At 47.1% G+C, this 13968-nt stretch overlaps 1 protein-coding gene across 1 annotated transcript in view; it reads left to right on the plus strand.

The window, feature by feature from the left end:
* The window catches only part of MFSD8 (major facilitator superfamily domain containing 8), a 193637-nt gene extending 190989 nt beyond the window's left edge, over positions 1 to 2648 (plus strand). Inside the window, exons 10-12 of the mRNA XM_078676796.1 lie at positions 1396 to 1499; positions 1589 to 1845; positions 2025 to 2648. Of these exons, the coding sequence (XP_078532922.1) occupies positions 1396 to 1499; positions 1589 to 1845; positions 2025 to 2231 (568 nt within the window). The 3' untranslated portion in view covers positions 2232 to 2648. The remainder of the gene's footprint in view (positions 1 to 1395; positions 1500 to 1588; positions 1846 to 2024) is intronic.
* The last annotated feature ends 11320 nt before the right edge of the window (positions 2649 to 13968 follow it).

The following is a 13968-nucleotide window of genomic DNA, read 5'->3' on the forward strand; positions in this document are numbered from 1 at the left end:
ATATCCACGTCCTCAGTTGGCGACTTTTTCACATACCTAAACTATCATGTAAACTCATTTTGATCATCTCTAGAAACTCTCTGTACAGTTGAGCAACCTAATTTCTAAGAGTACTTTTCTCCTGTTTGCAGACCTATGCCTCTGAACTCTACATCAGAAAAAAATGCTTATTCCTGCCACTAACTGGACTCTGTTGACTACCGTCTTGCCATCCTTTTGAAAGCTGTAAGATGGGCTTCTCTGAGAAACAGTACACCGTGTAGCCCATAGTGGCCATATGAAGTGTGTACTGTTTGCTTTATAACAAACCCATTGGAGTGGAGAAAAACAATTTAAAAATATTTCATTGAGGATCTGTTGAAGTTACATTATGGGAAAATTAGTTATAACATTTTATTTGATAACATAATTACATCAGATCTCGCAACAGTTTGACAATCGTCATTTTTATAATGTGTGACTTACCCATGTGAATTCATTTGTATCAGGAATAGCCATGTGAATGTTTTCATTACCTGGCTGCTTATAATCAACTAAGTTTTGATTTGACCTGTAAAACCTCGTCCTTAAATATTCGCTCCAAAATGATCCTGATTATCACATCCCTTTTCTTAGCTATCCCTGTTGTGTCTGATCTCCCCAACCATTTTGTGGTGCTTTTTTAGGAGGTTGTGGAATTTTTTTCCAGTAGCATTCTCCAATCCTATAGGCAGACCTGCTTAATAAATCAACTTTCTGACCTTCACCAATTCATTCATCACATGTCTTGGAATCCTTCACCCATCCTGCATAAAACATGCCTCTTGCTGACTCAGTTATTTCTAAAGACAGTGGTCCCTAGACAAGGATTAATGAGAGCAAACAATAAATATAGACCCAATCAGTACTATATTTTACAGCTGGACAGTTGTTTTTTTTATATATAGTTGCTTAAATATACACAAAATTCAGCAAGAAACAAATAGAGTGGGACACAAGCCTATATCCAACTTAGTGGGAAGGACGCACAACATCAAACAAAAAGGCTCAGGCAGAGTAAATTGTTTCTATGAGACACATTTTGGTAGGACAAGCAAATTATATTGGAGACACCATTACACATGATAAGTATTAAATAAAGAGGTGTATATGTCGTACAACAAGTCAACTGCCCTGACGTTCTTCACCTTTGTGGACAACCACCCCTTTCCTTCAGTCTGGAACCATGACAGATTTTCTGGATAACCACATAAAATGTATTTTCATGCAAGAGGTTGTCCAAAAAAGAGCTTCAATAGATTCACCGTTCATGGTGAACAGGCATGTTCGATGTGAGCAATAACCCAATGAGTGTTTTAAAGAAGCTCTCTTAAGGTGATCTCCTGTTTAACACGTGTATTAATACTTTATTAACAGGACTGGGGAGCGTGCTATCCTACTTGGAGGACTGGCAGTCATTTTTGTTGGATTTTTTGTGTTACTGCCGTGGGGACAACAGTTTCCCAAAATAAAATGGGAAGGTAAATCCAAGCTGTTATTCTAACATATTCATTTTCAGTGGACTTTATGGCGCTCACAGATGATCGACTTGTTTTTACCTCTTCCCCAGATATAAAGAATTCTTCCATTCCTAAAAGCACCCTTGGCCTGTCGCATCCAGCTTCCAGGGAGGTGAACACTCAGCCTCCAACCAACAACACTGCGGAACCCACGGGATGCCCAGCTGTGCAGTCCTGGTGTCAGTACACCCCGGTGATCCACTTGGCCCAGTACCTCAGTGCGGACGTACTGATAGGCATGGGTTATCCAGTCTGCAACGTCATGTCCTACACGCTTTACTCGAAAATTCTTGGCCCTAAGCCCCAGGTGAGGAAGCCATGTGCACTGAGACATTTAGTATGGTATGTCTTGGCTGATTGACATTAACAGAATAACTACAGTATTTGGTCTTGGCTCCGTTTGACTGAATGTTCCTCACATCTTACGGCAGTGTATCCTCGTGTACATGCATTGCAGCAGTGACACTGGACCTTGTTTTCTTTCAGGGGCTGTACATGGGATGGCTGACAGCGTCTGGAAGTGGGGCCCGCACCCTGGGCCCCGTGTTCGTCAGTCAGACGTACACCCACCTTGGACCCCGCTATGCCTTCGGCCTTATTTGTGGGGTAGTGCTGCTAACAGTAGGCCTCCTCGGAGGAGTGTACAGGAGACTTATTCCGTTCTCTGTCCGGTACGGAAGAATACCAGAGTAAAGACAGTATTTGTCAGTATTAGCCATCATTCCAGGAATTGGGACTGGTGAAAGGCTTCCAGTATTCAAGAACGTTTTGTCTGCTTGCTGCTAACTCTCGTGCAATAGAATGTCGCATAGCAGTAATTGACAGCACTTTATAAGTAATATATTTTCCTACTACTTACAGAGAAGCTAATTGCAATGAAATTATATTATGACCTTGGAAATATCAATGCACTAGTTGTCTGCCACTGTGACCTCAATACACAGGGGAAACTCTGGGAAATAATACTTCAAGCTTTCCTAAATGACTTTAATTTCATTCCACACTACCAACCCGGTGCCGGGTGTTTGTGTGGAAATCAGTGAAAAGTACAAAATTCTATCGATAATCACAAGCTACTGAAATAAATACAGAGAAACGCTTTCTTTCCGACTAGGCAAAGGGAAATTGTGTGGCGGAGGTTAAAGGGTATATGCCTGGACTTGTGGGTGCTAGAGAATTAAGAGAATGTTGAAGAGAAAATGGCTTGGGCAGCAGCAATTTCAGATAAAATGGTCTTTGCGGCATAAAAAGGAAGTGGTTGGTTGGATTTCATTTGTTTAAAGGATCGAAAGAGGATGAGACAGAGGGGTACCCAGGGTATTTCGTGCTAAGGAAGGAGAGAGATAAAGTACATAAAAATTCATTCATAATTTCTAGTTCACCAAATAATGTAAAGGACACAACTCTCAAAAGTTAATTACTCCATGAAAATAATTTGGTATCTTTAAAACTGCAGTGGATGCAATTTAGTTGAACAGACAGACTTGTTCACATAACTTGAAAATATGCCTGCGTTATCCTCCCCCTTGGCTCGCTCACGTTCTCAGTCTTTATATCATTGGTACTCGCAAACATTTTCTCAGGGGCCAAAAAGTTTGATCTGTGATGTGACAGAGGGCCGCATTGATGCGAGCAGGGTTACGGTCGCGGGTGGGTGTTGGCTTAAAATGAGTATAGGGGAAGCAACGCATATACATCTAGTGACCCAACTGCACAATGTGAAACCAGAAAACCTGGGATTAAGCCCGACTTTCCAACTTTACCAAATATGTGTGAGCGTAAAATTGTTTTATTTCACGTCTTTTTCTTCGTAATCATATATGAGGACCTCGAAATACATGACTTCAGGATGTGCACTGTACAAAGCCTTCTCCAGTGTTTAATTTAATAAAGCATAATTTTGTTCATGTATAATAGCAACCATGGCCACCCAAAGGGTGCACATAACAAGTGACTTGCCTCTTAGTTCACAGTGGCATGATTGTCAGGGGAGGGAGGTAAGCATGAATGTTTCTAAAGTCATGTCTTAAACCTATCACTTAAAAAAATACTTCCGAATGCACTGATATAATATGATGTACTAATGCGAAACGGTTCTGCATGTTAATTAAATACACATTTTGAATTTTGAAGAGACTATCATATTTTTACACAGTTGTCGCAACATGTATTTAAAAATGAAGGTGTTCCTAAAATTAAGTGGTGCGTGACACTTTGGTTAGTTCCTTTCTTTAAATTCAATTAACTTGTAAATAAATGATTGTCCGTTTAAAGTCATTTTAATGCTAGTGCTGAGTTGAGTAAACAGCAGTCCAGTGCTGCTGTGTACCAGAGGGCTCCAGGTGTAGGTCAAGAGGGTTGCAAGTGACCCCCTGGCCGTACTTTGAATATCACTGCTTTATGTCCTGCAGGTCATGTTATCTGCTATTGCTGTTTAACGGAGCCTTGCATCAGTGCAGGCCTTATCAACTGACATGCCCTAATGCAGTTTGTATCTTTGCCATTTCCAATTTTACAACTAGTTGGCGTGAGTTAGAACCTGCTTCTACAACATACACTGATTTCATACCTATTGCATGGCCACAATTCTGTCTCATATTCTCTGCCAGTTTTCTCGCTCCATCTTCAGTTTTGAGGATGAGTGGTTTATGCTGCAATGTTTTAATTATGTGATCTGAAAGAGACACGTTAGTGATAGATTCCTTACCTTAGAATATCCCCAGGTGTCAGACTGGATCCTGAAAGTTTTTTCGTCAGCAGTACCCCTGCACGTCAGTAGGCGTCGTCGTACAGCTCCGCATATGTCGCTGGCATCGGAGTCGCTGAGATGACGTCGCTGGCGCTACTTAGACTCGCCCACGCGCGCTGACGTCAGTTTTTCTTTTTCCGCGCCAGCAAGAGCAGATCCGGAGAGAGCGGTACCCCCAGTCATTTTTTTTCACTGAGTTTTTGGGGACTTTTTGTGAGAAGTTGGCCTGATTTATGATGCTCACTAGTTCTAGTGATCACTTTGTATCAGTCCAAACAACCCTTATGGTAATTGGTTGTAAGTCAACCTTATAGACCAGCTATCCTAATGGTAGCATGGACAAAGCAGTCTTAGGCTAAACTCTTTTGGCATGTGAAGCCAGCTGTTTTACCACAATATAACCCCTTGAATACCAGATGAAAGGACACCACACAGGTTGTTATGAAAATAAACAGTATATTTATTAATAACAACACCTCTGAACTCTTTATGAGGTCAGAGGGCTAAGCACATGACAATCTCTTAAGAAAAATACGACAAGTTGCACGAAATTACAATGGTGCCCTAGGCGCACGACAAACCATATACTAAGTAAGTGGAATGTGAAAGTCGATAAAAGGAATGGAGCTGTCCAGAGGCTGTAGGATCGATGGGACCACGCTACACTAATTCTAGGTAAGTAATAGGAGGCCCACGGAACGCGCGTGCGGAGTGTGAACTCACACGCGAGATGCGTAACAACATCTATGGACAGTACAGTTCAAGTTAAAGGTGAGTACGGACAAATCTGACTAGGTAGGACTAAAACGACTGTGGAACTGGACACTAGGACAGTTAAACTACCCTTGAGCACCAAAATGCTCTCGTTACCTCACCCACGGGCTGCGGGTGCATAGGTGCCAAAGTGTGTCGGGTTTTCGCGTTGAAGTCAATGGAGCCTGAAAGAAAACATGCTGCAGGCGACCAGGAGGAAGATGTCCGGTGCGATCCAAGGGTGGATCGGTGAAGAAGAGAACCTAAAAGCAGAGGGGACAGTGTTCAAAGTCACTAGCCAGTGACCGGTGTGGAACCAGGAAGGAACCAGATGCTGTCGTCGCAATCAGATGAAGAGTGGACGCTTGACTCTGCAGCCACGTGGCCCAGGAGGTGTCTTCGACGACCAGGATGGAGGCACGAGCTGTCCCACGCAGGCTCTCGCTGTCGGCGGTGTCGGATCCGGAATTGGAGTCAACAGGCCTTGGCAAAGGCAACCCACGCGGTGAGTGGAAAAGACGTCTGGTGCGAACTAGGAGAGTCCGGGGTGCCCCTCTTTTGGAAGGGAGCAAGGGCCAGTCTGGAGCAACCAGACCAGCAGTGAAGATTCAAAGATTCGTCGTCTAGGAGGCCACTAGCCAGCCGGCAAGTGACCAGACAACGCGTCGAGCAGCAAACAAGCAGAAGGGCCCCACGCAGATCTCGTGGAAGCTGGAGGGCTGATCTTTGGTGCAGGGCCTGCTCGGGGCTGGGGCTTCTCAATCCCCAAAGCACTTGGTCGAGTTTACCTCGGGAGTCGTGCTGGAAGCGAAGTGCAGGTTCGTTCAAGATGGCCGGTCCCACGTGTCTCGTCGCACCCACGGGTCTCAGCTTTCCTGTAGATGTGAGTTGAGGTCGGAGAGGTCTGGGAATCCGGGTCTCGTCGGGCTCTGAAGTCTGGATCCTCGAGGGAAGACGACAAAGTGAAGCCGCTGGACGCTTGATGGTGCCTGCAGTTGCAGGGTGGACACTCCTTGTCCACAAGGGAGATTCTTCAGTCTTCTGTGGAGCAGAACGTCGAAGTCCAGAGTTTCTTCTTGTAGAATTGTTCAGGATAATCTAATTTGGAATGGGACCAGCTCCTACCTTTATCCTGCTAAAGGGGGCTGCACTACTGACTAGGTCCCTCTCCTGTGTGGGACCAGGACGGGGGTGGTTACACCCCCTATCCTTTGTCCGGTTTCCCGCCAGAGCTGGGGCTGGAGTGCCCCAGCAACTGGTTTGAACCGGTGTATGCACAGGGCACCTTGTGTGCCCCAGGCATGTCTCATTCCTTTCAGGCCTATCCTACCCAATACACAAAATCCTGTCTGGGGTGGTGCTAGCACCTCCCAAGGCAGGAAACCCTTTGTCCAAGCCTCCCTCGCTGGAAGGACTCCCAGCAGCAGGAGGTCAGACTTTTGTCTGTGGTGGAAGCATCCATTTTGTGATGCCAAGGCTTGAGTTAACTTTAACCGGGGTTCACAGTTACATACATGTCGTGTCCCTCTAGAAGGGTGGAATGCTACCCCCATCGCCAGAATTGGCGAGGGGGTAGTATTCCAATTTGTATGACACCTTACTCGACATGTTTTGATAATGTTATACCAGAGTTAGCATTTAACCGCGAGGTTGATAATGCACTTAAGAGTATATGGTATAGCGTTATCATGGAAACAGCTAAAGGACTTGGTTCCGAAAGCTGTAGACAGGCTCGGCTCATGCTAGAGCACCATCTCACATTATTTATTTATTTGTAGGTTTGTATCGCGCCGGCATCACACCCGAAGGTGTATCTCCGCGCGGTGCTGTGAAGTGAACAGGTCGGGCAGCGTTCGTCCTAGAACAGAGTTGTCTTTAGGCATTTCCTGAAAGCTGGATGGCTCGGGCACTCTCTAAGGGAAAGGGGGAGGTTGTTCCACAGCCGAGGGCCCATGATGGAGAGGGCACGGCCTCCCTGTCTGGTCTTATTGTGTCTGGGAACCTGTAATAACAGTTGATTGCTGGACCTAAGATTGCGGGAAGGGCGGTGGTATGCAAATTTTTCGGCCAGATAGTGTGGCCCTAGGTTGTGGAGACTTTTATGCACCACACAGCAGATCTTAAATTCCACCCGTTTTCGAATGGGAAGCCAGTGGAGGGCTTTGAGGAGGGGCAAGGATGGCGTTCTGGGGGGGGCATTGGTCACCAGACGTGCCGCGGTATTTTGAACCACCTGAAGTTTGTTAAGCACTCCTTCATTAGCTGCTAGAAATAGGCCATTGCAATAATCCAGGCGGCTCAAAACGAGGGCCTGGACCAAGGTCTTTCTTGTGTTATCTGGTAGAAGGGGGAACACTTTCCGAAGGAGGCCAATAATGTGAAAGCAGGATCCTGCTGTGGTAATGGCATGGTGGGCAAGGGTGAGGTCATGGTCTAGACGGACCCCCAGGTTTTTCACCACCTGTTTCGGGGAAGGGGCCTGACCCAGAGTGGAGGGCCACCAGTCAGGGGTCCACAGGATTTTTGCCTCTCCGAATAGCATGACCTCCGACTTTCCCACGTTACACTGGAGAAAGTTCTTGGCCATCCAGCTGGCGATCGCAGTCATGCCGTTGGAGAAAGTTTGTCTTATCTCCGGGGTAAAGGTTTTAAAAGTGAACAGCAGCTGCGTGTCGTCAGCGTAAGAGATAGGCATAAACCCGAAAGACCTCATGATGTTGGCCAGAGAGGAGACATATACGTTAAACAACGTAGGGCTGAGACAAGAGCCCTGCGGGACTCCTCTGATGATGCTGGCCGAGGTGGAGCTAAAGGAACCCATATTCACCTTCTGGGTTCGCTCGGAGAGAAAGCTGGTGAACCACGCCAGGGCAGATTTGTCAATGCCAATCTCCTTTAGTCTGGTAAGGAGGATGGCGTGGGATATGGTGTCGAATGCTGCGGACAAGTCCAGCAGCACCAACACCACAGACAAACCTCTGTCCAGGGACATGCGTATAGCATCCGTGACGGAGAGAAGCGCCGTCTCGGTGCTATACCTGGGCCTGAACCCCGACTGAGAGTGGTCCAAACTGACGGTCTGCTCAATGAAGCTGGAAAGGTGGTGGTTGACATGCTTCTCCATCAGTTTGCCGACAAACGGCAAAAGGGAGATTGGCCTCAGGTTGGTCATGTCTGACCAGGGGATGGAGGTGTTTTTCCTGATCGGCTTGACCATGGCCTCTTTCCACTCCCTGGGGACAAGTCCCTCGGAAAGGGAGCGATTGATCACCGTCTGAATGGAGGGACTGAGGACACTCCCAATGAGGTGCATGACACGGGCGGGTACAGGGTCCACTGGGCTGCCTGATTTAATGGTCCTAATCAGAGAGTTGACTTGGTCCAAGCTAATCTCGGGGATAGAGGACATAAGTCCACATAATTCCAAGCACTCTGCCTTCAGGATTGATAAGGTCTGCCATAGGAGTGACTGATAGGAGGATATGTGTCCATTTTTAGGGTTAGATATAGGTATACTATATCTATAGCAAAGGGTGATTACACCACCTTGCCCCAGCTGTCATGCAGCCAGTTGTGTCAGTTTTAGATAGCCAGCTAGGGGTGGCATAATACATGCTTCAGCCCCTGGTAGGCCCTGGGTACACCTATGCCCTGGATACCTAAGGTATACTGTACAGGGACTGATAAGGTGGCCCAGTACCAATTGGTAAATGCACCTAAAGTACATGGTTGTCAATTTTAGAGAGAGATCAGCTAGGCTGTGGGTCTGATTAGCAGGCCCACAGCCAGGGAAAGTCGTAAACCAGGGAAGCAAAAAGCAAAAATCTGGGGTGACCATAGGATTGCAGACCCCACTCTCCTACGTAACCCCCCCCCCCAAACTTAGGGACATTAAACTAACCTTGACCAGGTGAGTCTTCCTGTTCTAAGTGGAAATACCTGGAGAGACCATCTGCATTGCCATGGCGAGTCTCTGGTCTGTGCTCCACTGTAAAGTCCATCCCCTGTAGGGAAATGGACCACCTAAGAAGTTTGGGGTTTTCACCCTTCATATGATTTAGCCATAAGAGGGGCTTATGGTCGGTCTGAATCTTGAAGTGAGTTCCAAACAAGTATGGCCTCAACTTCTTCAGGGCCCAAACCACAGCTAAGGCCTCCCTCTCAATAGCTGACCAACGTTTCTCTCTAGGGGTCAGCCTTCTGCTTATAAAAGCAATGGGCTGGTCATGACCATCAATATTCAGTTGAGCTAGAACAGCTCCCACGCCCAACTCAGATGCATCTGTTTGAACAATGAAGGTTTTGGAGTAGTCAGGACTCTTGAGAATAGGTGCAGTACACATGGCCTGCTTTAGGTCATCAAATGCCTTCTGACCGCTAACTGTCCACTGAACTTTCTTTGGCATTTTCTTGCTTGTCAGGTCATTAAGTGGTGTCACAGTGGACCCATAATTCTTGACAAACTTCCTATAGTAACCAGACAGGCCCAAGAAAGCTCTGACCTGTGTCTGGGTGGTTGGAGGAGCCCAGTCCTTTATGGCCTGTATCTTGCTCTCCAATGGTTGAACCTGGCCTCCACCCACAAGGTGGCCCAGGTACACAACCTGACTCTGCCCTATCTGGCACTTAGTAGCCTTGATAGTGAGGCCTGCCTTTTGCAGGGCCTCCAAAACTTTCCTCAGGTGGATCAGGTGATCCTCCCAGGTGGAGCTAAAGATAGCAATATCATCTAGATATGCTGCACAGAAGTCATCCAACCCAGTGAGAACTTGGTTCACCAACCTTTGAAAAGTGGCAGGTGCATGTTTCAAACCAAAGGGCATCACCACAAATTGTTAATGACCTCCTGGGGTAGAAAATGCTGTTTTGGCCTTGGCATCCTCAGCTAACCTGATCTGCCAATAACCAGCTGTTAGGTCAAATGTACTTAAGAAAGTTGCAGAAGCCAACTTGTCTATCAGTTCATCTGCCCTAGGTATTGGATGGGCATCTGTCTTAGTGACAGCATTGAGACCCCTGTAGTCGACACAAAACCTCATCTCTCTCTTACCGTCCTGGGTGTGAGGTTTTGGCACTAGAACTACAGAACTAGCCCAAGGGCTCTCTGAGGGTTATATGACTCCCAATTCCAACATCTTTTGAACTTCTTTCTTGATGCAGTCCCTGACGTGGTCAGGTTGCCTGTAGATTTTACTCTTGACAGGCAGACTGTCACCAGTGTCCACCTCATGGATGCACCAGTTTGTCTGACTGGGGGTCAGTGAGAACATTTGTCTAAAGGATTGAAGAACCTGTTTACAATCCTCTTGTTGATGTTCAGAGAGGCTGTCAGAAAAGACTACACCATCCACTGACCCATCATCAGGGTTCTGAGTGAGCAGGTCTGGGAGAGGGTCACTCTCTTCCTCCTGCCCCTCATCTGTGGCCATGAGCAAGCCCATGTCCTCCCTGTTGACAAATGCCTTGAGCCTGTTTACATGAAGCACCCTGTGGGGGCTCCTGGGAGTTCCCATGTCCACCAAGTAGGTGACTTCTCCCTTTTGCTCAATGATGGTATGGGGTCCAGACCATTTGTCTTGGAGAGCTGCTGGGGCCACTGGCTCCAACACCCACACCGTCTGTCCTGCATGGTAAACAGTTAGGACAGCCTTTTGGTCATGCCAAGCTTTTTGAAGTTCTTGGCTGGCCTCAAGGTTTTTAGATGCCTTCTCCATGTACTCTGCCATCCTGGAGCGGAGACCAAGTACATAGTCCACTATGTCAAGCTTAGACTTTTTGAGCGGTAACTCCCATCCTTCCTTCACAAGACATAGGGGTCCTCTTACAGGATGCCCAAACAGAAGCTCAAAAGGGATGTAACCAACCCCCTTCTGTGGGACCTCTCTGTAAGCAAACGGGAGGCAGGGTAAAAGGATGTCCCATCTTCGCCTAAGCTTTTCAGGTAACCCTTTTATCATCCCTTTGAGGGTCTTGTTGAATCTCTCAACAAGCCCATTGCACTGTGGGTGATAGGGTGTGGTGAATTTATAATTGACACCACACTCCTTCCACATTGCAGTCAAGTATCCTGACATGAAGTTTGCACCTCTGTCAGAGACAACCTCCTTAGGAAACCCCACTCTGGAGAAAACTCCAAGCAGGGCCCTGGCCGCAGCAGGAGCTGTAGTGGTCCTAAGGGGAATAGCTTCTGGATACCTGGTGGCATGATCCACTACCACCAGTATAAATCTGTACCCAGATGCTGTTGGGGGGTCCATTGGTCCAACAATGTCTATCCCCACTCTTTCAAAGGATACCCCCACCACGGGTAGTGGTATAAGGGGGGCCTTTGTTGTGCCACCTGATTTGCCACTGGCTTGGCAGGTGACACATGAGCGACAAAACTCTTTGGTGTCTTCAGACATATGAGCCCAGTGAAAGTGTGGGGCAAGCCTGCCCCAAGTCTTGTTCTGGCCTAAGTGACCTGCAAGGGGAATCTCATGGGCTAAGGTGAGAAGGAAACCTCTAAGAGACAAGGGGATGACCAGCCTCCTGGTAGCACCAGGCTTGGGGTCTCTTGCCTCAGAGTATAGGAGTCCATCTTCCCAATATACCTTATGGGCACCTGTAGCATTCCCTGCAGCCTCAGCAGCAGCCTGCTGTCTGAGGGGTTCAAGAGAGGAACAGTCTAATTGGGCCTGTCTCAAGTCTGCCCTGGAAGGTCCCCCTGTCCCAAGAAACTCACCCTGATCAGGTTCAAGCTCTTCTAGGACAGTTCCTTCTGGGGTCTCTGGGTCAGCCTCCTGGGAGGGCTGATCCTCAACCTGAGGCCGGGGGGAAGGCTCTGCCTTAACCCTACCATTCATTCTCTTGGGTAGTGGCTGGTCCATTCTTCCAGGATCCAGCACTTGTTCAGCAGGGCATTTCTTTGCCTGTGACCTAGTCACAGCAAGGACATGTGAGGAGAGTCCTGGCATTTCTACATGAGTCCTGTACTCCACATCTGACCACAGTGAGGATTCCAAATCATTGCCCAAAAGACAATCTACTGGGAGGTCTGAACTAACTATAACCCTTTTGAGGCCAGTTACCCCTCCCCAGGAGAAATTAACAACTGCCATACTGTGATTGGTAGTGACATTGCTAGCATTGGTCACTAGGTAGTCTGAACCTAGCATGATCTGGTCAGGGTCCACAAATGTTGGTGTCACCATGGTGACACTGGCACATGTGTCCCTGTAGGCCTGAGCCATTTTTCCATTGATTAAAGGTGTTTGTTTGTATTTGCCCAGAGTACTAGGACTTACAGTAGGGGTCATATCCATGTCCCCAGTAAAACCAAGAACTGCCTGAGTAGGAATTCTGACTAAGTCAGAACCCACCTCAGTTCCCAGGGTTAACCCAACTATAGCCTTGGGAGGTACACTACCACTACTAACTGTACTAGGGGGTGCAGGTGTCTTAGGGACAGTAGTGGTAGGAGTTTGGCCTTTCTTGGTGCACTCACTAAACCAGTGAGTCTTACTTTTACAGTATTGGCACCATGGTTTCTTAGGACCATCATTCTTCTTCTTTTGGGAATTTTGGGACCCACCCTCCTTAGGTTGTTGGGGCCCTGTTGAAGACTTCTGGTCATTTTGCTTATTCTCAATACCCTTCTGGTCTGCTTTCTTCTGGCCACTACCCTGGTTCTGCTGCTTGACCCTTGCCCTGACCCATCTGTCTGCCTTCTTTCCCAATTCTTGGGGAAAGGTCAGATCTGAGTCAATCAAGTGCTGATGCAACAACTGGTTCTGACAAATATTTAAGATTTGCTCTCTCATAATTAGATTATACAATCCTGTGTAATCAGTAACTTTACTTCCCAGTAACCAGCCTTCCAAAGCCTTAGTGGCACAATCAACAAAGTCAGTCCAATCTTGAGCCTGAGTTTTCTGGGTGTCTCTGAACATTAACCTGTACTGTTCAGAGGTTAAGCCAAACCCTTCGATCAGTGCATTTTTCAAGACTTGGTAATCATTAGCATCCTCATCTCTAACAGTGAGGAGCTTATCTCTACCTTTACCTTCAAAGGAGAGCCACAATATAGCTGCCCACTGACTCTGGGGTACCTGCTGTACTTTGCAGGCTCTCCCCAAAGCAGTTATCCACTTGTGGATATCATCTCCTGTCTTATAGGAGGGCACTATTTTACTCAGGTTTCTAGTATCAAAACCCCTTTCTCTATCCCTAGGGCTATTGCTGCCACCAGTGGGGACTACCCCACTCAACTGTGGCTCTCTAGCAAAGGCAAGCTTCTCTTTGGCAAGGGCAAGTTCTTCCCTTTGGATCCTCAGATTAGCCTCCTTCATCTTTGCCTCATGCTCTCTCCTCTGAGGGGAAGTCATCCTCCTCTGAGCAGATGCATGAGAGGCACGAGAGTGCACATATCTATTGGAGTCCCTAGAATGAGATCTAGCTCTTCTAACCCCAAAGTTAGGCCTGCGTAGGGTCAGCACTGGGGGTCCCCCAGTTCCTTCCCTATGTAGGTCTAAGTTGGCCCTTGTGAGTCTGCTGACTGTGAGAAGTTGGCCTGATATGCAGTGCTCACTATTCTAGTGATCACTATGTATCAGTCCAGACAACCCTTATTGATGATTGGTTGTAAGTCAACCTTATAGACCAGCTATCCTAGTAGCATGGATACGAGCAGTCTAAGGCTAAGACTCTAGAGGGCGTGTTAAGCCAGCTGTTTTACCATCACATATACCCCTTGAACACCAAGTGAAAGGACACCACACAAGTTGTTATGAAAATAAATGTATATTTATTTCTAACAAGACTACCCTGGCTCTTTATGAGACAGGGAGCTAAGCACACAACAAAACTCTTACGAAAATACTTAAAGTCGCACAATTTACACAAATGCCCGAGGGGCACGAAAAACCATATACACAAGAAGTGGAATGC

This window comes from Lissotriton helveticus, chromosome 2_1 (genome assembly GCF_964261635.1).
Source record: "Lissotriton helveticus chromosome 2_1, aLisHel1.1, whole genome shotgun sequence".
In the NCBI taxonomy this organism is placed as follows: Eukaryota; Metazoa; Chordata; class Amphibia; order Caudata; family Salamandridae; genus Lissotriton; species Lissotriton helveticus.